General features: G+C 42.9%; 1 protein-coding gene across 1 annotated transcript in view; it reads right to left on the bottom strand.

Moving 5' to 3' along the window:
- Positions 1–22603, bottom strand: part of LANCL2 (LanC like glutathione S-transferase 2) — a 52908-nt gene extending 30305 nt beyond the window's left edge. Inside the window, exons 1-3 of the mRNA XM_020798404.3 lie at positions 19806–22603; positions 11634–11751; positions 4818–5025 (exon numbers count right to left, since the gene is read on the bottom strand). Of these exons, the coding sequence (XP_020654063.3) occupies positions 4818–5025; positions 11634–11751; positions 19806–20033 (554 nt within the window). The 5' untranslated portion in view covers positions 20034–22603. The remainder of the gene's footprint in view (positions 1–4817; positions 5026–11633; positions 11752–19805) is intronic.
- Positions 22604–24886: the final 2283 nt, after the last annotated feature.

Genomic DNA, 24886 nt, shown 5'->3' with positions numbered 1-24886 from the left:
GAATTCTGCAATGGTGATAGAAGAGCCAGGATAAATATGCTATCAACCTCAAAGAGACTGGGTCTTTCTAACATAAAATCTTATTATTTAGCTAATTAATTAAGATTCATTCCAGATATTATATCCTCCCAAGATACTCTGATTTTATTTAACTTGGAAATGCAAGAATTGAGGGATGATATAGAGAACACTGTGTTTAAGAAAAACAATAATAATGGTATAAAAGAGTTGAGAAAATACCCTTTTTGAAAAATATGTTGCTAACCTGGACTAAATACAGACAAATAATTTCCCCTTTAACATGTGTAGCTGAAATAGAGGAGTTTCCAGAGAATTTGAAACAAATTTTTCAGGATTTATTAAAAAGGAAACAGGATCATAGATTAGAAGACTGGTTGGAGAAAACAAACTCCAAAGAAAAACTAAGAATAATATTAGAAGGTGAGAAGACAACATGGATTAAAATATAATAGTCTTTAAGATGCATCATCTTTTTGTCTTTGTTTTGTTTATTTTAGATTTTGCCTGATAAACATGGATTAATGTGATTCAGTTAGAGCACTGGACAAACAGAATGGGAAAGAATAATGGCAATTTCCACAAACTGACGAAATTTGAGGAAATTATAATTCAAAGAGAGAAGGAAAAGGGTAGGGCAAGGATAGGGGCGGTGGGCAAAATTTGTAAGATATTATAAGGTGTAGAAAAGGCTCTTAAAACTTATGGGGAAACAGATTCAGCTAATAATGTCTGGAAGAATAAAAGAAAACTTTTATAAATTGATCTGGAGACAATATTTGACACTTGTGAAATTAAATTCTACGGATTCTAAATATTTCAAATTATGTTGGTGATGTGTACTTACTTCCATATGTGTTCAGAGTGTAATTAGTATTGACATTTTGGATGTTGGTATTTAAATAAATGGAAAAAATTGTAAAAGTAACATCAGAAGTCTCCCCCAAAATCACATTATTATCTACCTTTCCTGAAAAGCAGTAGGGCTGGACTTAAAAAGAGTTAATTGTGGTAATGGCAGCTAAATTAGTGACTGCAAAAATGGAAAACTTAAATGAATATTTCAATTAAGTGAATGGTGCTATGAAATTTGGGAAATAGCAATTAATGACAAATTGACATGTGACATAAGATTTTTGAAAGGGATTATTAAAGGAGAATTAGTTTGTTGCTTTATGGCAAGATTTCTTGAATTTTGTATTTCTGAAAGACGAAGTCTGACTACCCAAACGAGACAATTTTTGGAAAGGATATGGAACATCATAACTGGTGAAATATATCTCTACTGGTCCCAATGATGGGTGCACTAATTTTAGTTATGATTATTGAATTGTTGTAAGATATGTGTATTTCTTTTTTTTCTGTTTTGTCTATATATTATTTAACCTTTAATTAAAAATGTAACAAAAAAGAATAAACATGCAGATATATTTAAAACAAAATTCTTTTACTGAAGACTCAGACATCCTTTTTCACTTTCAATACTTGAAGTGGTTTCAAAAATGTTTTAATCTAGCGGTTTGCTTTTGTTTTACTACAGTATAATAACTGATTTGTTTTTATTGCTTATTTGTTAGGCTGGAAGCAGGGAGGCAGAGGTACCGTATTTTTCGCTCCATAAGACACACCTTTCCACAAGATGCACCAAATTTTTAGGAGAAGAAAACAGGAAAAAATAATTTTTTTTCTTTTCCTAAAAATTGGTGAGCCTTATGGAGAGGTCCATCTTATGGAACACACCCTAGGACCCTTTGGAGGCTCGCCCTGCCCCTCCAGGGGTCAGAGGGGGCGAAATCGCCAGTTTCTGGGACTTGAGGCTTGCGAAGCTTCAGAAGAGTCCCAGAAGCTGGCGATTTCCCCCCCTCTGGCCCAGCAGGGGGGGCAGGGTGAGCCTCCAAAGGGTCCTAGGGTGTGTTCCAGGACACTTTAGAGACTCACCCTGCCCCCCTCGGGGGTCAGAGGGGGAAAATCGCCACCTTCTGGGACTTTTCAGAGGCTTCCCAAGCCTCAAAAGACTCCCAGAAACTGGCGATTTTGCTGGTGATGGCCCTGTGCGGGGGGGGGAGCGTGGCAAGGGTCCTGGGAGGCTCCCTCAGATCCTTGGCACGCTCCCCCCACCCCCCCACGGGGCCAAGGGGGGTAGAATCGCCAGCTTCTGAGAGTGTTTGGAGGCTTATCAAGCTTCCAAACACTCCCAGAACCTGGCGATTTCGCCAGGGCTGGCACCGTGGGCGGGTGGGGGGAGCATGGCAAAGGTCCTGGGAGGCTCCCTTGGACCCTTGCCACCCTCCCCACACACCCCCACGGGGCCAAGGGGGGTAAAATCGCCAGCTTCTGGGAGTGTTTTGAGGCTTGGGAAGCCTCAAAACACTCCCAGAAACTTTCGATTTTGCTGGTGCTGGCCCATGCGGGGGTGGGAGGAGCATGGCAAGGGTCCTGGAAGTCTCCCTCGGACCTTTGCGACGCTCCCCCCACCCCCACATGGGGTCAGGGGGGGTAAAATCGCCAGCTTCTGGGAGTGTTTTGAGGCTTGGGAAGCCTCAAAACACTCTCAGAAACTGGCGATTTTGCCGGTGCTGGCCCGTGTGGGGGTGGGAGGAGCGTTGCAAGGGTCTCAGTGAGCTTCCAGGACCCTTGCGATGTTCCCCCCATCTGGAAGCTGGCGATTTCACTGGCGCTGGCCCCGTGGGGGGTGGGGGAGCCTCTCAAGGGTCCTGGAAGGCTCACCCAGACCCTTGCGACGCTCCCCCCACGGGGCCAGCAGCGACGAAATTGCTGCCTTCGGTCCATAAGACGCACGGACATTCCTCCCCACATTTTGGAGGGGGAAAAGTGCGTCTTATGGAGCAAAAAATACGGTAAATGGAGAAGTGTTGATCCCAACAATTTGGAATTTCTCCTGTTTCCTGGGTGATCTATCTGCTTCATGTTCTTGTGTGGGAGGGAGAAGGGAAAGTAGGGGTATACAGGATGTTGGGGGGCTCAGAAAGAGAACATAAGATTTACTTTCTTTCAATCCTTCTCTCATTAAAGCCACAGTTCTCCCACTACGCCTGTTCTCTTACCTCCCTCAAACAGCTTCTAGCTAGAGCAGCTACCTCAAGATCTACAGAGATATTTAGGCTCTATGGAGGTATTCTTCCACTTGCTTGTTCTGCTTCAAGCACAAACTCTAAATATGTTTCTTGAATGATATTATCTACGAGACAGTTGTCTGACTGGCCCATGGAAGTGATGAGTATGCTATTAAATGATCACTGTGATCTCCACAGCCTAGAGCAGTGGGCCACAAACTTGGGCCTCCAGATGTTCTTGGACTACAACTCCCAAAAGCCTTCACCACTACCTCTGCTGGCCAGGATTTCTGGGAGTTGAAATCCAAGAACACCTGGAAGCCCAAGGTTGGGGACCATTGGCCTAGAGGACAGTAAGATAGGGAGAAGACAAGCAGCTTTTCCAAAAGGGGATCTTTTCAGGCAAAGCTTCTATTGTACTCTGGTGCAAAAATGCATATGAACGTGATCAAAGAAATCATAATTCTGTACAGACTTAAGTCTTGTTGGAGATGTATGGGTGTCTTTTTCTCAGAGGTCGAGAGAAGAGATCTCTGTTTCAGGACATACACTGTTCCCTAACCAGTTAGTTTTTGCAGCAGTCATGACCCTTATCTATTTACAACAATTGCAGTATGGGATTTGTAGTCTTTCTGGGTGAAAAAATCAATTCTAAAACGCCAAAAAGAGTACCATATTTTGAACAAGGCAATAATATACTATGAGAGGCCAATGGTGACAATCTGCTACTAGCAATGCTAACCTGCCATTCTGTTAACCCCCACTGATTATTTTAAAGTGTAATTAATGAATTAATAATACTAATACAACAAATTAAAGATTTTCAGCTTTAAACAGCAGCAACAACAAATTAGTCTTGTCATTTCACACATATAACAAATAATTTAAGACTTAAAAGTTCTATGCTCTCTTTTTTAACCTGCTCTGATAGCTCCTGTGTTAGTTGTTGTTTAAATATTCTGTTTTATTATTTTATCACACTGCCACATCTCTAGAAAACAGCTGTATCAGATGACTGCTCCACAAAGCTCAGCAGTGACTACACTAACTGGCAACAGCTCTTCAGGGTTTCACAAAAGGACCCTTACAAACCTCACTGCCCAGATATGCCAAGGGTCAATACTTGGGACATTCTGCATTCAAGAATATGTTTTACCTGATGTATTAAAGAAAGGGGTGGGTAGGTATGTAGGTATGTAGGTAGGTTCTCGTCTTAACCTCTATCAGAAAATGTAGCCTACTGTTATTGAGCTCATGTCAACAACCAAATAATATGCTGCTGAATTTTATCTTGAAATGAATGTTCTCTTTTCCAAATGTTCATACTATCTACAGTCACAGCCTGTCCTATGGATAAGTCAACTGGTTGCTTGAGTTGGGTACCAAGCCAAAGTGGGTGGGGGGCTCAGTATTTACTGAATGTATGGCCTATAGCCCTCTACAACAAACTGATGTAGTTAACTGTTTTATACTACCCCGTTTTTACACCACAAAAATGAACCATCAACTAGATTCGGAGTCTACTTTTTTTTCAATATCCAACCTGCTATTTACTCTATACAGTATAAAATTCAGCAGAGCATGGCTTTAGTTTGTGACAGTGTTATCAAGAACCATAAATGTTACATCTACAACAAATGTAATAAACACTATAAATATATTTTCCAACCAAGATATAGGTTGGGGGGAGTAGAGATGAAAGGTCTCTTTACCCAGGGTACTCACTTTGTCACACACTCCTTGGATTCTGTATCATTTTTTAGCTTGTGGTACACAACTGCGCCCACTGCCAAGGGCCCGGCATCACCACAGAGGAAGGTAACCCTTCTGCCATTCAGATTCCGTAGTATTCGCTTCACATAGTCTAAGGACCGCTGTAGGTGACTTTGTTCCTTTGTCACACGGTACAGCTGAAGGTATAAGAGGGCAATCCCTGGAACGTTCAAAAGAAAAGAAAAATGAAATAACTTATTATCTCATTCTGTCTACATTCCTAACCAAACATCCAATAGACTTCAGTTTATTATAAAGTCTGTATTAACAGTCATAAACTACTTTAGTTTTCAGAGAAGTTTCATATTCTAACTGGAACAAAAACATGAGATTCTACCTAGATCTACAAGTTGAAATTCACTCAATTATTTATTGTTTCTTCCTCCTCTTGAAAGTAGCACATTACAAATAAAGTAACAGAGCACAGAAGATAAAAATCAATGATTAGTTAAAATCAAATTGATTTAAATCATTATGTAAGTGATGATTAAAAATTTTAAAAATCATTTTTTTTAAAACTAAGCAGTCAAAAACATCTGATTTTTAAAGGTTAAATCCACTCTGCAACAGAGCAATGGGGGAAGTCTTTTTGCCACATGGTACAGTTAGCTAACCTCATCACTCTTCACCCCTTACTCTTCACCCCCATGGAACAAGTACCATTTTCTCATTACTTTGTAATGTCTTGGTAATTAAAAATGGTTCCTTGGTCAATTTTTCAGGCAAGTTATTATTTTGCAAAGTATCTACTTTCTTAGTTCTTTAGAAGGATTTTTTTTTCAACAAGAAATTAAAAAGCAACAAAAATATAGAATATCAGGTAAAAACAAAATAGAAACTAAGGCAAAAATGTTGTGGTGCCTTAAAGACTAACTGCTTTTAATTTTAATATGGGTTTTCATGGACAAGTCTACTTCCTCAGATCACTTGCCCACAAAAGCTCACATGAAAATACAGTAGTTTTTAATGTACCACAATATTTGTTGTTGTTGTTGTTGTTGTTGTTGTTGTTAGCATGGTATGCCAGCACAGACTAAAACTGCTACCTCTTCTAAAAATATAGAAAGATTCAACATTTGTGTTAATGACTTGAAGAGGAGGTGCAATGCTTATCAAATCAGAGATGATACAAAATTCGGCAGAGCAGCTAACACCCTGGAAAACAAATAAAAATCACAGAGCTCTTGATAGGTTAAAACACTGGACTGAAAAGAACAGAATGAAATTTTATAGGGAGAAGAGGAAAGGTATACACCTACAAAAATGAAACCAAACACAGTTATAAGATGGGGACTCGGCATCTTGGCTTAGTGAGATTACATGCAAGAAGGTTCTTGGAACTGTTGTAGATCACAAGTTGATCTACAACAGGCCAATGTGGATGAAACAAAAGGGCAACTCCTATTTTAGGCTGCATTAACAAACATATAGTCTTCAAATCTAGTTAATTACTAGTTCTCCTCTATTCCCACTGATTAGGCTTCATCTTGAATACGATGTCCAGTTCTGGATACCACACTTTAAGAAAGGTAACAAAGTTCAGAGGAAGGTAACAAGGATGATCAGGGGTCTGGACACCAAGCCCTAAGAGAAAAGAGTGAAAGAACTGGGCGTGTTTAGTCCTGAGAAAAGAAGACTCAGGGGAGATATGATAGCACTTCTGAAAGATAGTCACTCATACAGAGGATCTGTTCTCAATCATCCCAGAATGCAGGACACATAATGCAGGGCTCAGGTTATAGGAAGCCAGATTTAGGCAGAATATCAGGAAAAACCTAATTGTTAGAGCAGTACAGCAATGGAACCAATTATCTCAGGGGATGGTAAGCACTCAAATGCTGGAGGCATTCAAGATAAAATTGGACAACCATCTCGTATACTTCAACTTGGATTTCTTCACTGAATTGTGAGTTGGGCCTTATAGGCCTCTTCATTATTTCAGGGTTCTGTGATTCTGATCCCAGAGCAATGGAGGGTATGTTAGCAAGTTGTTGCAGGGGCTCTGCACCAAGTCAGAGAACAAATGAGTTTTTAAAAGTAACTTTCTAGGTCTGTTATGTAGCCTGTAGAATTTGAGAAAATCTATGTCATGTTCTTATCTCCATCATCATCTACATCACTGGTTCTTAACCTTGGGTTACTCAGGAGTTTTGGACTGCAACTCCCAGAAGCCTTCACCACCAGCTGTCCTGACTGGGGTTTCTGGGAGTTGCAGTTCAAAAGCATCCGAGTAACAAAGGTTAAGAACCACTGATCTACATCATAGATGATAATGAGTGCTGAAATGTTCTTCACTACTGGCAGCCAACTGTCCATATGGCCAATTCTGGTATTTTGTGAACTAAGCTTGCCTGCACATTTCACAAATGAATAGAGAACCACTGACCACTTAACTATATATCTGGTGTGGACAGAGCATACAGTAGAACCCCTTATCCACGGGACCAGAATCTGCGGTCTCACTTTCCTCCAGTTTACCACTAGCACAGCGGTTTAAGTGTCTGGCTGTGGAGACAGAGGTTGGCAGTTCAATTTCCCACTGTGCCTCCAAGTAGAAGAGCCAAACTGTGTAGCCTTGGGCAAGCAGCACAGCCCTGGAGCACCCCTAAAAAAATTCTGGAAAGCACCATCTTAAGTTGGAACTTACTTGATGACACACATTACATGCATACATACAGTGGTGCCCTGCATAGCGATGTTAATCCGTTCCAGGATTAACGTCGCTATCTGGAAACATCGCTGTACGGAAAGGAAAACCCCATAGGAATGAATTAAACTCCATTTAATGAGTTCCTATGGGGGGAAAACTCACCGGTAAGCGAAGATTCCCCATCCGGCCGCCATTTTTGCCACCTCGGTAAGTGAGGGCAGAGTGCGAAAACGCTGCGGGTGGCCATTTTCTGCACCCGGCGGCCATTTTGGAACCGCCGATCAGCTGTTTCCCTAACATCGCAATGCGAAGATCAGTAAGCAAAACGCTTACCGATCATCGCAATGCAATGTTTTGTCACCTAAAACATCGCAATGCGATCGCAAAAAATGCGTCGCTATGCGGATTCGTCGTGAAACGGTGCGCTCGTTAAGCGAGGCACCACTGTATATACATACATACATACCTACATGCATGTACAGAGAGAGAGAGAGAGTTGTAGTAGTAGTAGTACCTCGGTTTACATAAATTTTGGTTTATGAGCCGAAATCCGTAAGAAATAATGCCTCAGTTTACGGTTTTTATGGGGGGGGGGGGTCGCTGTACGAAAAGGACACATCGCACCTAGAGGCTTTTAGCACCGCCCCCATTGCTACAGCAATCCGCATTCCAGTTTATGTAATTTCCAATTATGTAATGTCCCAGATGACTGATTAATTGCATAAACTGAGGTACTACTGTATAGATATATAGATACAGATATAAATATGCCTTTGTCCCACCTTCTCTGTATTTTACATATTATCATTTCTCATGATTTCTACCAAAGCACTGATTTCCCTCCTTTTCCTTCTCCTTGCAGAACTATCTAACACAAACTGCTTTCCATTTTGCACCACAGGAGAAAAGTGGCACATGGAAATTCTGCATTCTGAAAAGGAAAGATAAGGAAAGCCCATATGTTAATTGTGTTTTGTGCTGGACCTTGACTACAGAGATATAGATTCAAATCTTGATTAACCCTTGGTCACTGATCAAGCCACACTATCTCATTCTAATCTAAGTCTATACCCCCTTGTATCACCCAGAACTTCTTCAAAGGAAGAAAATAAAGAAGCACAAGGAAAACAGAACATGAATAGATGTGCTTATATTTATCACAGACTTCAAAAATATTTCACTATTGAGTCTGAACATATTTTCAAAACCTAAGCCATCTTCCACCAGACTCATAAAGTGACCTTCTTAAAACCTGTTTGCCCTTTACTGGACTGAGATAGCAACTAATTTCCTCAATCCCTGCCTCAGTTTTGTTGCATTCCACTTCTAAATAAACCGCAACTGAGAGGCAATTTGTATTTTCTAAAAAGCTTCAGCATCACAAAGCTGCTCCCATTTTTAGATTTATAAAATGAATCAGAAATGCCATGATTTTAGCACCTCTCCTACAGCACCATCTGTCAAGAACACTCTATTTCAAAGAGGCATTAATGAGGAAGAAGTGGAAAAATACAGATGTATCACTACATAATTGAGCATGAGGGCAGAAGAAGCTTGAAGAGCATGTAAACTGAACGTTGCTTCTCCATTCCATGGATTTTGCTGGGTTGCCAGCTCCATCCTCCTCTCCCTGCCCTCAACTGTCATCCAGCAGCACCTATTTATTTATTTATTTATTTATTTATTTATTTATTTAGTTAGTTAGTTAGTTAGTTAGTTAGTTAGTTAGTTAGTTAGTTAGTTAGTTAGTTAGTTAGTTAGTCATTTAACTTATATGCCGCCCACACTACCCGAAGGTCTCTGGGCGGCTTACAGCATTTAAAATACAATAAAAAGGCAAAATAAAAGGGCAAAATAATTAAAATGTTAAATAATTAAAATTAAAAGTTCCTCCTGGACTGCAATGTTATCCACTGGTTCTGTTAAGAAACCGGACATGACAGGCTGTTTCTCTCCCTGAACCACTAGCATTCTAGGTAATCACTACAAGGTATTTGCAAATGCAACAAGTCATGCCTGAGTTGCTTCATTTCTATCATCCCTCCCTATTTCCTTTCCCTTTTATTATCAAGCAAACTAGAAAGCAGAGGCTCTTTCTATATTGCAAGGCACCTCATACATCTATCTTGACTGCAACATGCCACAAGTACAGGACTGTATAAATCCAACAGTAATAAACACATTCTGATTCTTGCAGAACCAGGTTTGTACAAAGGAGAGAACAACAAAACCTACATTCAGGAGCACTTATAAATTACAAAATAAAAATAAGACTGCATAATCCCCTACATTTCACTTGGCTGCAATTTTTTACAACAATTTTATTCAAATTGAGACTTTCAAGGGAAGGGACACTGAAACCTGTCACATAACCATGGTAGATCTTACTCAGCCACCACCACTTTGACTTTTGGGATCTCAATATGTAATGTACACACACTCCCTGCTACCATATAGGCTAGAATCGTGTTTTTAAAATGTATGAAAGCAGAGATTCTCTGAAATCTGAATTCTACATTCAACACACCAGTCTGTGTTATACTTTTTAAAAAAATTAGGGTGCAATCAGACAACTGAAAAGGCTTTCTTTCAGAGTGGATCTGATTTAAATAAAACAGATTTAAATTACAATTTCAATTTTTAAAAATCAGATTTTTGATTATATAAATAAAAATTGATTTTTACCGTATTTTTCCATTTATGATACTTTTGTCTAAAATCTTTAGATTAAAAATTGAGGGTCATCTTATACATGGAAGTAAGGAGGGGGAAGGGATCAGAGCGGTTTGATCCTTGCTTTCCCCCTCCACTTTCTTGAGAAGAAAATTTAGGTTAGAAAAGTGGGGGTGTCTTATTCACGGAAAAATATGGTAATTTAAATCATGATTTAATTGACTCAATTTTACTTTTTAAAAATCATTGATTTTTATCCTTCCTGCGGCACTCCTGAGCACACCAGATAGGCTCACTTTAATGGGAACAATCACCCTTAAAATGACCCTTCCATCAGCTACTAAATCACTCCATCCCAGTCCTAATAAGTAGAAGCCCTACAGCTGAACCAAAAAGTCCAGCTTTGGGACCAATCAGGGTTGGTCCAGAGCACATTTCCCTGTGCATTGTGTAATAGCTGGGGAAACGGACTGCACTGGACCCTTCTACAAGCAGTCCAGATTGTAGTCAATTTCCCTGTGTGATGCTCACACACAAGGCAAATCTGACAGCAGGGATAGGCCTGGAGGTACCTTCCTAACTAAAGTAACAGATATCTATTTGACAAAGTATCAGCTCAGATTATCAACCTATCTAATCAACCCATACAATTACAAACAACAGTGGAAGGTGTTCCACTATCCAACAAACAGCAACAGACCATGAACAGAGTTCCCACTCCAGTCTTCTGAAGATGCCGGCCGCAGAGACTGGCGAAATATCAGGAAGAACAACCTTCAGAACACGGCTAAAGAGCCCGAAAAACCCACAACAACCAACAGTGGAAAGGTTTTGCTTGTATTAAGTTATCAGGATTCACCCATTGTCTCTAAACTACTGGAAGCATCAACAACCCACATTGCACCATTTGTACAATCAGGACAAACAACAGTAAAAAAGGAAAGCATTTCTATTGATGGAATAGTACGTGATACCTTTTATAAGATCACAAAGAAATTAAACAAATAGCAAGCTTTCATGGATGAGATCCATTTCCTCAGGCTCTGAACACACACCCTTCATGAATGGTGCAAAAAATTGTCCAGAAATTGAAGTTACATATCTAGGAGAGATTATCAGTTCTTCTTGTGAGGCTGAGCTTCCATTATCTTTGTAGCAAGGTCTGAAATTTTTACATTCTAGCTCATGAGACCATTTTTATTGATTGTGGGAAATTACCTGGGATTTCATAGGTGGCCATAATTGGGAAAACAAGGGTGAAGAATCTGGGAGTCCCCTAGCATAGTTTCATGGACAACAACAATATCTGCACGATCCTAAAATCACTGGAAACAAAGCTAGAATCTGGAATCCAGCTCTTCAGCTTCCAAAAAAACCCACTGCAATTGTGAAGTTCATAAGATCACACCTTTAAGCTAACTCAAGAATTATTTCAGGTACCTCACCTGTCCAGCCAGTATATGCAGAGCAGTCATGAGGGTCTGCTGTCTTTAGGCCCTCTTCCATTTGTTGCAATAGATCCTTAATTTTAGTTGTGACCTTCTTGCTGAAATAAGAGTCGATCTGTGGAAAATAAAAATTGATTTAGACAGATAGATACACACAGAGATTATTACAACATATAAAAGATGGGTAAGAACTGCATCTCTGAGATATAGTTCCTTGATATTTCACACTGCCTTTATTTATTTATCTATCTATCTATCTATCTATCTATCTATCTATCTATCTATCTATCTATCTATCTATCTATCTATCTATCTATCTATCTATCTATCTATCTATCTATTTAATGATAGAAGGCAAGAGAGCAGCTCAGCATTTGTCACTTCTCTGAACATGCTTCAGCAATTTTGACAGTTGCTCTTTTTTCTCCTGTAAATTGCAATCCAAAATCAGCATGCGATATGCTACGGTCACTCAGGAAATTACATTTGTAGCTATTTAAGGCAACAGAACATCATTCTTTCAGCTCTAGTCTAAAACAAGTAGCTATATCAAAACTTTTTAACTTCTTTTCGGAATACTGAGGACTGGTAACTTGCCAGTGATTCTAAAACATCACTGTTACCTCTAATGATTTCCAATTGGATTAAAGCAATCTACAGTGGTGCCCCGCTTAACGATTACCCCACATTACGACGAATCCGCTTCACAACAATGTTTTGTGATCGCAATTGCGATCGCAAAATGATGTTTTTAATGGGGGTTTTTCACTTTGCGAAGATCGGTTCCTTGCTTCCGGAACCAATTCTTCGCATTACAATGATCAAAACAGCTGATCGTCGGGTTTTCAAAATGGCCACCAGGTGCTCAAAATGGCTCCCCGCTGTGCTTAGGGACGGATTCCTCACTATACAGGCACTGAAAATGGCCGCCATATGGAGGATCTTCGTTGGACAGTGAGTTTTTAGCCCATTGGAACACATTGACCAGGTTTTAATGCATTTCAATGGGTTTTTCAATTTCGCTTTATGACGTTTTCGCTCTACAGCGATTTCGCTGGAACGAATTAATGTCGTTAAGTGAGGCACCACTGTATAAAGACTGCAACAACTTCATGACCACAATTACAGTGGTGCCTCGAATTATGAACTTAATCTGTTCCAGAAGATGGGAGTAAGTTGAAGCACCATTTCCCACTGAAATACAATTAATCCGTTCTGGCGAAAGAAAAAATCGCACACACACCCCAAAAAAGAATCACTGCAAGACCCATCGGAAACACGATTAATCCCTTCCGGTTGAAGGGGGGGAAGAAAAGCAAGCAGAGCATGCAAGACAGAGGGAAATGGAGAGAAAACAATGCAAAAAGCAAACAAAGCATGCAAGACAGATCGGAAATGGGGAAAGAACAATGCAAAAAGCAAATGAAGCATGCAAGACAGATCGGAAATGGGGAAAGAGCAATGCAAAAAGCAAGCGAAGCATGCAAGACAGTTCAGGAATAGGGGAAAAGCAAAGCACCACAAACAAACCCCCAAGACCCACCGGAAATGGGGGGAAACACTCCAAAAAGCAACCAAACCCCCAAGACCCATTAGAAAGTTTTGCGGCTGGAGCTGGTCATAACTCGAAATGGTCGTAAGTAGGGACGTTCGTAAGTCGAGGCACCAACGTATATGAGGCTGTGAAGAGAGAGAAGTAAATCCTTTTCTCCCCAGCAACAATTTCAGTGGCTTTGGAAAAAGAAATGGACTCAAGTAGTTCTGGAATAGCTGTTCATTTTTTAATCAAAATGAATTAAATCACAATTTTAATTTAGAATATCAGAGCTTTTTATGATTTAAATTATTTTTTTAAAACTTAAATCATGATTTAAACCAATTTGATTTTTATCCACCCTGTCCTTACCAGGCAAAAGCAGTTTCTCCCAGAGGTTAAAAATCTAACTTTTTACTTTACTACTTGCTGATTTGGAACCTCACTATTTTTGGTGCACAGGGAAGTTGGAAATACTTTTAAACACTTAGGCATCAGCACTAAAGTTTTAAGTGCCCAAGAAACAAGGCATATGGGGTTCTGTCACACCTGATGTATAACGCATAAAGAAACCAGCACCATGTTCCTTCTGGTTGTTCTCCCTCTGAATCTATGCACACATTTCTAGCGAACTGGGAACTGCAGTGGGAAAAGATGAAGACTAACACAGAGGAAAGTGAATTTCTTTGTAGAAGAAATTTTCTGCCACAACACATTGCTGTACAATTCAGCCATGTCATTTCTTGGTAGGCCAAAAGAGAACTGAATGGTATAAATGTTTAGACCATATCTGGCTTAATCCCTCCAGAGATCGTTCAGGATTGATTTGATCTAGGACCCACTTGTTTGTCTTTCTGGCCAACCAGGGTATCTGCAAAGCTGTCCTCCAGCACCACATTTCAAATGAATTATCCCCCCCCCCGGTCAGCTTCCTTACATATCCAGTTCTCATACACATACATGGTGATTGGAAATACAGTGGTGTCTCGACTTACAACCAATTCAAGTTATGACCAGTTCCGGCCATAAAATTTTGCTTTGACTTGCAGCCGGAGCTTTGAGTTACGATCAGAAAAAAGGTGGGGGAAAAAGTGCGGAATTTAAATTGCTAACTGGTGGTCTGCGAAGAGGCTGCTTCTTTGTAGCTCTTTTGTCTCAACAGTTAAGAGTGTGTACAATTTCAGAGAGGCTTCAGACTGCCTGGTGATGCTTTCTGCTTCTGAGTGAGTACATACAGGGTTTTGCAGTGTGAGTTTGGGCTGGAGGGTGGTTATGTTTCTGTGCTATGATTTTTGTTTGTTTGTTTGTTTTTGGTGATTTCCCCCCCGGCCCCACTGCGTTCTGATGGGGCTTGCAGTGTTGTTTTGTTTTGTTGTGTGTGTGTGTGTGTTTGGTGTGTGTTTTTTTCGGCCTGAACGCGTTCTGATGGGGCTACTGCTGCACTGTTGTTTTGTTTTTTGGTGTGTGTTTTCCCCCCAGCTCCCGCACATTCCGATGGGGCTTGCAGTGTTGTTTTCTTTTTTGGCTTTTGTTTGTTTGTTTGTTTGTTTTGCCCGAATGCCTTCCAATGTGGCTTGCAGTGTTTTTTGGTGGGGTTTTTGGTCTTTTTTTTCCAGCTGAAATGGATTAATGGGGTTTCAATGCATTCCTATGGGAAATAGTGCTTCAATTTACGACCAATTCAAGTTACGACCATCTTCTGAAATGGATTAAGTTCATAAGTCGAGGCACCGCTGTATAAGTGTGTGAATATCTCAAATAACACATCCTTGCGCTTGATTATCTTTTCTAAATCCTTCATGACTTGCCCTTCCTAGTTTCAGTCTTCTGATTTCTTAGCTGCAGTTTCCATTTAGATTGATCATTGAACCAAGGTGTACAAAATCTATTTCTTCACTGCCAACATTAAAGTTGTGTAGTTTTTCTGTAGTCGTTATTTTTGCCTTCTTAATGTTCAGTTGCAGTCCTGCTTTGGCACTTTTCTTTTACTTTTACTAAAATTCATTTCATGTCATTGCTGCTTTCTGCCAGTAATATGGTGTCAACATACTCTGTGATTTAGCAAAATAAAACTGAAAGCATCTTTACCAAAAAAAACAAGGTGTGAATTTCCAGGAGTTCACTGACCAACTACACACCAATAAATCATCTAAAGATGTCCTAATGAACTATTCCCATTTAATGATGACTCATTCTATTAAGTATCATTAGGTTTCAATTCCCAGGAAATCAGTTAAGAGATTTAAACAAACCTTAATTATATGGAACGTATAACGCAATTCTCAAATATGTCAGGGCACATACAAACAACCCATTAGTACTTTGCATTAATGACTCAAGTCATTCTCCAGTTGCTTGGTTTCAAACACACACATTCACTAACTTGTCATAATGCTGGCATTCAACTTAAGGTTGTCAAAATATTATGTTCCTGTGCTAATGATCTGCAATGACATGAGGGAGTCTACGCAATTACTTGAAATTCAATAAAGATCAGTGTTTATAAATTAGAATATGGCCATCAGCTTTGAGGAAAAGGAAAAATACAATCCAGACAAGGAGAGGAGTGGAAAAAAAATTAACTGTAGGAAATGCCTCTGATGCATCCAGCTACACTGTCCAGCCCACACACAGATGTCCTCTCCCGATAGGAGACAAGAACGTGCTAGCTTGAGTCAGGCAGCTCTGTTCGTCCCACAGTGCAGCCCCACCATCCTCTAGACCTCTTCTGGGTCCTGCAGCACGGCCTGCTTCTCTTACAGTGTTCATCTTGGGAGCAGGAAAAAACACAGCAGAAGTATCCAGAGACTTCCTGCTTTCACTGGGACATGACAGAGCCCTGCTTCTCTCCTGAACTTCTCTCCCCATTATGGGTCTGAAAATGTGGTGTGTTGGTGATTAAACATAATAACTGGTCTCCTGGTGATCAAAATTTGTGGCATTCTAGCAAATGCCTTGTGTGTTGCTATGAAAGATAGCTGGTTTTCAAAGCAGATTAGAAGCAGAGTGAATCAATCTCCCCTACTAAAGGGCTCATATCAGAAATTTTCAGTTAATGCTAAAAACTATAAAACAAACAGAAGTAACTTAAATCTAACATAGAAGAACATCTTTCAAAGAGGCTCCTTGACATTTTCCAATGAGTCGTTACAAAAGAGAGCTCATTTCCAAGGAAGATTAGGAATGGAGAAAACCACCAATGAAAACAACTCAAAACATATGCTTTCGATGTTCACGCTTATCTACTAATACTCCCACACACCAAAATCCAGCACAGAAAATATTTTTAAAGGGTTTCTTCAAGCTTTTAGAAACATTTCTATCCATTTGTTCAGATTTCTTAGAGAAAGAAGTTTGGGGAATGAGTTTGAACAGAAACCCCCGTAAGATGTGCACTCATTTGGCACCAAGCAACAGCAACCAGCATAAAGAGGGGAGAAACAAACGTTTCTTCTTGATGAGCCCTATGTTCCTCTCATCTTCTCCAGAAACAAAGGTTAGAGACTGTAATTATCTTTTTGGCAATCTTTTCTTTACAGCTATTACTGACTGATGCTGCTGTTCACTAGAGATTGGGATATTTGTATTTGTATATCCCCCCCACAGGTGGAGATAACGAGGGTCTGTCCACTTACTATTCCACCATTGATGTGAGCTCGACAGAGCCTTCCTAGCGCTCCATTGTCCGCAGTGGATTAGCCACTCTGCAACCTGGCAGAGAGGCTTGTCATCCCACCTCCTGTCCCAGAAGGCCCCAGTGAGCTCAAGTGAGCGGCAGAATCGTGAGTTATCTCCACTTGTGTGTGTATTCATATACGAATACCGCCATCTCTACTGTTCACCTCTCAGTGCTACCACCTTTTGAAAGTTTAACGCCCCCCCCCACATATGATTTTTTTACCCAAGCAAACAGCATACAGTGGCAATTCCAAAAATAATGGTTTTCTAGCTTTTAGTGGACTACTGAATAGGACTAGCTTTTGGTAGGACACATCAGATCCCAGAATGTATTTCCTGATTAAAAATTAACAATAACACAACACCTTCCCAGGGAAGGCAGATTTCTGAGTAACACCTTCTAACAGACAGGATCTATTTCTTTAAAAAGAAAACATTTAAAGCAGGGGTGTCCAACCTTTCACCTTCCCTGGGCCACATTAGAAGATGAAAATTTGGTTTGGGCCGCATGGGGAGGCAGCCCTAGCCGTCCTCCACAGCCCCGCTCCAAGCGCGCTTACCGGCTGCTGCAATCCCAGACAGCAGAGGCTGCCAGATTCGACTCCGATGGCTTTATGGGGCCGGGAGGGGGTCCACCTATTGACGGGGATGGTGCGATGCAGTCACGCAGCCCCCCTGTCCCCTCCCCTCCCACTCCTTCCCTCTCCCCCCCCCTGTTGTGACGTGCCCCAGCCACATTCCGGCCGCAAGCACCGGCAGTGTAACTTGAAACTTTGAAATTTCTTTAAAAATAAAAAATTGCACTGGGCCGCATTATGAGCCGACCTGGGCCGCATGCGGCCCTCGGGCCACAGGTTGGACAAGCCTGATTTAAAGCAACATTATCAGGTGTCAATAGGTTGTCTTTTCTGTTTTAGTTTGTGGTGTCATATATTTTCATTTTTTAAAAAATTATTTTATTTGTGTTTTCCCTAATAATGTAAACCACCTGAACAGTGTTCTTAATTTATACAATTACTTTTATTTTACTTTGTTATTCAACAAAGACAAACTTCCTTTCCCAACTCTTATACCTGTGTTCATGCATTTTAAAAAGCAACGAAATCCCCCAGCCTCCAAAAAACAAACAAAAAACACCTTCAGTTTAAAGCAGAAATTATGGCAGAGAGAAGAAATTGTGCTCACAGATCAACCCCTATCCTCAAACATGGGTACATGGATTCATGCTTATTATACTTTAAGTTCCATTCCAAATAATCACATAAGTACGTTTCACTCTTTGATTTCCTAAACAGAAAAAACCCACTTCTACTTACCTAACACTAAGCTTATTAAGTGGCTAGAATCTAGTGCACAGTAAATTGCACTAGATTAGGTCCAATGAAGCAGTGGACATTTGGTGAGTCAACTCCTCCATAAACTATGTTGTTCCATTGATTCAAATGGGCCTATTCAAGTTGCAACTCACTTAGTTTTAACTAGACTAGGCCTATTTAAATCAATGGAACATACAGGATAGTTGACTCACCCCACTAATTCAATGGGCCTACTCAATGTGCCTTCCTAAGTTAAACAATAGGATTTCAGCCAATAAGACTTGCTTCTGCTAAATATAAACAGGAATGAACTACAGTGTGCCTTGCTCGACGACGATAATGCGTTCTGTTAAAATCACTGTTAAGCGAAATCGTCAAGCGAAATTAAAAAACCCATTGAAATGCATTGAAAACCGTTCAATGTGTTCCAATGGGCGAAATACCTCATCGTGCAGCAAAGATCCTCCATAGGGCGGCCATTTTCTGGTGCCTATATAGCGAGGAATCCGTCCTTAACACAGCGGGGAGCCATTTTGCACAGCGGGTGGCCATTTTGAAACCCGACGATCAGCTGTTTTTAGATCGTCATAATGCAAAGAATCGGTTCCCGAAGCAGGGAACCGATCGATGTGAAGCGAATTTTTCCCATAGGAACATCGTTTTGCGATTGCAATAGCGATCGCAAAAAACCATCATAAAGCGGATTCGACGTTTAACAAGGTAATCGTTAAGACACCACTGTAGTAAAGTCTATAAGCCCTTGGATTGTGTTTAAAATATTTTGTTCATAAGTGCTGGGAAGTGGCAGGGCTTCTGTGACTGGCCCTTACCCAGGCTTGCCACTTTTAAACTTTATAATAAAGAAAATATCTTTTTTTTCATTCTTTAACCACTTGATTTAGTACGGATAATAGCTGGAGTTTAAAGGAAGGTTATTTTTAAAAGCGACAAGCCTGGGTAAGGGTTGGTCAGTTTCAACCAAAGATTTCTCTTTCAAATTGAAGACCAGTTCCTCTTTGAAAATTAATCCATACCAACTTCCCCGGGCAGTAGCGACACACATCTGTATAACGGCCTACAGATTTTGCAGTGTGAGAGATGGCCTTTCTCTGAGGTAATGCTCCCTCTGCAATTCTGATTTTTTTGAATTTTTATTTTATAATATTTATATACGCTAACAATATGTGCACATCTATCAATACAAACCATTCCTATAGTTCCTTATGACACCTGTTCATTCCATCGAGCTTAAAAGACAACAAAAAGACCAATATTCCAGCCAACTGCTCAAAGTATTTATCCTATTTAATTCCAAACCAAAAAACTAACAAAGGGCCCCAGATTGTAATGAGACCATCTTCTTTTATTTAGACCTCTAAATGACACCTGTTCATTCCATCGAGCTTAAAAGACAACAAAAAGACCAATATTCCAGCCAACTGCTCAAAGTATTTATCCTATTTAATTCCAAACCAAAAAACTAACAAAGGGCCCCAGATTGTAATGAGACCATCTTCTTTTATTTAGACCTCTAAATGATCTGAGACAAGGAGTAAGGTTTTCCACCCACACTACCGCCCATGTTCTATCCAGATCTCAGGGACAGAGAAGTCCAATTCTGCCGGCCGGCGACTCGCTCACCTTCCCGCGGCTATCGAAAGGGAGGCTGTCGTCTCGCTGGGGCGAAGCCGAGCGGCTCCGCTTGCCTTCGGCGTCGCCGGGGGAAGGCGGCGTGGCGCTGGCCGAGGCGGCGGCGCCGGCGGCTCCCCGGGGCGAGTAATCCGGGTAGGGGTTGTTGAAGGCCCGCTCCTCCATCTCCGCCTCGCCTCCCAGCTGCACCTTGAGCCTTTTGGACATGCCTTCTCCCATCGCCGCCTGCCCCGGGCCCGCCCACCGTGGCACGGCGAGCCGGCGCGGACACACTCCGCCAGCAGCGAGGCCAAGACCTGCAACGCGCTCGGGCTGGGGGGGGGGGGAGCCGCGGGCGGGGCGGGGCCGGAGGGGCGGCGGTTGCGGCGCCGCAGGGAAGAAGCCCTACGTGCTGTCGCGCGAGGGGCCGGCTCCGCAGGTGGCGGGTGGCCTTACGCCCGCAAGGGAGAAGACAGCCGTGGACCGGTGTGGGAAATGCTGCGCAGGAAAACGGTGTCGCTCCAGTCGTGGCGTTCGCCCTGCAGGGTCTCCTCAGGACGGGCGTCGTGCGTGGCTACTGCGGGCCCTCCCCTTCTCTCCGCTTCTGCCATGCAACCGGCCGGCTGCCTCTAGGCGCGAGGGGGGTCGGTGGGTGGGTAGCCCTCCTTCCTCCTCGCCCCGGGTTCCGTGCGGAGAGGCGGCACCACCCCCTGGCAATGATGGGGCGCTTTCTCTGGAACCGGGCAGGCCGCGCACTCGACGGACGGGGCTTCCAGGCTCCCTCCCGCGGGAATCAAGCCTCGACCGCAAAACTGAGAAGGCGGCCCAGGCTCCAGGAGCGCCCCGCATCCTCCTCGCCCACGTTCACCTTGTCTCGCTTGCCCATCGCCAAGAAGTGGGGAAGGCGGAAGGGGGGGCGGAGAGAAAAAAAGGGGGGGGGAAGAAGGCTGTGATCAAACCGCCGCCGCCATCGAGGCTGCCGCTGCGGCAGTTGCCAGCCTCCAGGCCCGCGGCTGCAAGACCGAGCTCGTTCCGAGTGCTTCTCCGAAACGGCGAAGGATCCTCTTCCAGGTCATTTTAGATCGCGAACAGCAGGACCATCAGCGGGAAAGAGAGGGCGAAGATGAGGCAGTAGATCAGCAAGTCCTTGGGGCGGGACATCCAAACCCGCCGAGCCGCTGGAATCATGAGGAAAGGGAAGAAAGAAAAGCAGCCCCAAGGGCGACCGAACCCGAGGCCGGTAGGACGCCTCCGTCGCCCGCTTCTTTCTTAAGCCCGTGGCTCGGAGCTTCCTAGGACGAGCTGCCTAGACGGCGGCGTTTCTCGTGCGCTGGTTTCTCTCTCATTCGCCGTCCATCTCGACAGCGCTGCGACCGGATCTACCTTCTGCTCAGTAGAATAGAGAAAACACAGGGCTGGCTAGATAAGGAAAACCCTTGTCAGGCTGCCCCGAGGGGGGTACTTGGCGCTCTTTCCACTCGGGTCTGCAATGCTCTCCCGCCAGCTCCGATCTCCCTTTGGTGGCTGTGAAATCTGTGTCTGCCCGCCCGCCTTGCGCTGCCGACAACTGAGCGCAGCAGATCGTAAACGACACGGCGGGCAGAGGGAGGGAGGGCCTCGGGCAGCGTTCCTCCGAGCGGCCGAGACGGCGCAGAAGCAGACCAGATCCAGATAGTTCTCCCTGGAGTGCAAAACAGAGCAATGGCAACGTGATTGCCTCGGATCTCGGGTTGGGCAGGCGGGTTTCATGATGGCGCAATCTAGTTTGTTTTTAAGGAGAACCACCAAGATCCAGTAAATAAAGCCGGGTGAAGAAACACCAACAAGCAAACAACCAAAACTTCCTCCACTGTGGAATTTCTTTTGGGTACCAGGGCTGAAATGAACTCCAACTCACCTAAAAATCCTCTTCTGCTTATCCCTTTCCTCAGCTACTTTTCATTTCAGCAGTATAATGGTGGGAGTCAACTATCATTGCTCATTTACTTCCAGCAATCCATCAATAACTTCAGTGTACTCTACCTATTACATGTTTACATAAGAAAGCCCTAATGAGTTCAATCCAGTAAAAAGAGCTGCGTGCTAAATTTCATTTAAGACAAACCAACACAAAATTCTTCCAGAAGTGCCATGGTATTTAGTAGGTTTCCAAGACAGTCCTTCATAGAGTAAGTTTGCTTCCTTGTGACAGGAGAGTTTCCTTCTTTAGCTAGAAATATAGATGGATTGTCATTGCCATCTTCTCCACTCCTTGCTGTTACCCCAAACCACCTGGAATCCCTACACACCCTGGCAGTTGATATCTGTGCGGCTTCTTTCAAGAGAAGTTGGTCTGACAAGAGAAGCTGTGAAGTTGGTCTAACAATCATGTGGCAGAGGGATGGGGAATCGAGGCCCTCCAGATGTTACAGATTTTGATTCCAAGGCATGTGTCAAATGGAGAAAAAGATGGAGCTACATGTTTTTAGACTAAGACATCTGGAAGGCCAAAGATTCCTCACCCCTTGAGTGGGACATGGAGTCTTAGAAATCTATGAGACTACCAGGGCCTTCTGCTTGACAGCCTGGCTGAAAGGGATAATCCATTTTCCAAATATAACAAACCTTAGTGTTCTTTCCAACAAACAGCAACATTCAAACTGTTTCCTCCAGCTCATAACCAAGCATATGGCACACTTCTAGTACCCTCCAGCCAACAAGCAACTGGCTAAGCATATAAACAGTTTGCATCTCCTAAAGAATTTTTTTAAAAAAACTGTGTTTCAGATGTGGGAAGATACGTCAAAAGACAGTACAGTACCTATATTTTTACCCCAGTATAAAAATGCTAGGTAGGCAGGCAACTCCATTTATATAATAGTAATACTAATGTGCCAACAATTCAATTCTGACTTACAGTGACCATTTTCAGGGTTTTCCAGGTCACCATCTCCTATGGGTCTAGGATCTACAGGTGACTGGAAATGAAATCAGTCAAGAATCTTATGTTATGGATTCACGAAGGCTTTCATGGCCAGGATCTAATGGTTGTTGTGGGGTTTTTGGGCTCTTTGGCCATGTTCTGAAGGTTGTTCTTCCTAACGTTTTGCCAATCTCTGTGGCCGGCATCTTCAGAGGACAGCACTTTGCTAACCACAGAGACTGGCGAAACGTTAGGAAGAGCAACCTTCAGAACATGGCCAAAGAGCCCGAAAAACCCACAACAACAAATCTTATGTTATTTTCACAAGTAAATTGTTAGGCTTAAGCTTTAGTGAATTATAGCCCACTTCTTCATGGTCTGCAAGAGCTTATAACAAAGAAAATTTTTATGGAGACACAAACTCTTTGTGTTTTTTATAACAAAGGACACAGCTAACTCTCTGGGTGTATCCAAAATTAAAACTATTTATTTATTTATTTATTTATTTATTTATTTATTTATTTATTTATTTAATTTATATGCCGCCTACTCTACCCAGAGGTCTCTGGGCGGCTTACAATAATTAAAATTCAATACAATAAAATGATTAAAATACAATTAAAATACAATTAAAATACAATTAGAATTGCCATCATCAGGACCCACAGTTGTTATTTCAATTAAAAGCCTTCTGGAACAGGAAGGTTTTGACCTGGCGCCGAAATGTCATCAACGTCGGCGCCAGACGAATTTCAGTTGGGAGGGCGTTCCATAGTCTAGGGGCAGCTGCCGAGAAGGCCCTTTGTCTACAAGCCATCCCTCTTACCTCTTTGAGGGATGGCTCTTTCAAAAGGGCCCCCTGGCTAGATCTTAACTGCCGGGTAGGCTCATATGGAAGGAGGCGGTCCTTCAAGTATCCAGGGCCCAAGCCGTTTAGGGCTTTATATGTCAAAACAAGCACTTTGAATTGGGCTCGGGCAGCAACTGGTAACCAATGTAAATTGAACAGAATCGGCTTGATGTGATCTCTAGCGGCTCCACCACTCACCAGCCGCGCAGCTCGATTCTGGACCAGTTGCAGTTGCTGGACCGTCTTCAAAAGCAGCCCCACGTAGAGCGCATTGCAATAATCTATACGAGATGTTACCAGTGCGTGTGTAACTGTCATGAGACTCCGCTCGTCCAGGTAGGGCCGCAGCTGGTATAATTTCCGCAGCTGAAGGAAGGCGCCTCTGGCCACCGAGTCCACCTGGGCTTCCAAAGTTAGACTGGGGTCCAGGAGCACCCCCAGGCTGCGGACCCTGTCCCTTAGGGGGAGTGTAACCCCATTCAGGGCAGGGAAATGGCCCTCCAACCTGTCCGGCGAAGCATCCACTAACAGCACTTCCGTCTTGTCTGGATTGAGTTTCAATTTATTAACCCTCATCCAGTCCATTATCAGGTCCAGACACGAGTTCAGCACAGAAACCGCCTCACCTGGATTGGTGGAAAACGAAAGGTAGAGCTGAGTGTCGTCAGCATATTGCTGACTCCTCAGCCCAAACCTCCTGATGACCTCTCCCAGCGGTTTCATGTAGATGTTAAACAGCATGCGGGACAGTATCGAGCCCTGAGGAACCCCATGACATAAATGCCATGGGGCAGAGCAACTGTCCCCCAGCACCACCCTCTGGACACGGTCAGCCAGGAAGGAGCGGAACCACCGTAAAACAGTGCCCCCAACTCCTAACCCAGCCAGCCTATCCAGAAGGACACCATGGTCGATGGTGTCGAAAGCCGCTGAGAGGTCCAGGAGTATCAATAGGGTCACACTCCCCCTGTCTCTCTCCCGGCAAAGGTCATCGTACAGGGCGACCAAGGCAGTCTCTGTACCAAAACCCGGCCTGAAACCTGATTGAAATGGATCCAGAAAATCCGTTTCATCCAGCAGCGCCTGGAGTTGCCCGGCCACAACCCGCTCCAACACCTTGCCCAAATAAGGGAGGTTCGCCACTGGTCGGTAGTTAACCACCAGCCTTGGGTCCAGGTTAGGCTTTTAAAGGAGTGGTCGAATTACCGCCTCTTTCAAGGTGGTAGGGACCACTCCCTCTCTCAAAGAGGCGTTCACAGCCTCCTGGACCCAGGTGCGAACCCCCCTGGCAGAACTTCCGATTAGCCAAGATGGGCAAGGGTCGAGCAGCGTGGTGAACGG

This window comes from Pogona vitticeps, chromosome 6 (genome assembly GCF_051106095.1).
Source record: "Pogona vitticeps strain Pit_001003342236 chromosome 6, PviZW2.1, whole genome shotgun sequence".
Classification (NCBI taxonomy): Eukaryota; Metazoa; Chordata; class Lepidosauria; order Squamata; family Agamidae; genus Pogona; species Pogona vitticeps.
This window is presented reverse-complemented; position numbering and strand designations above follow the sequence as displayed.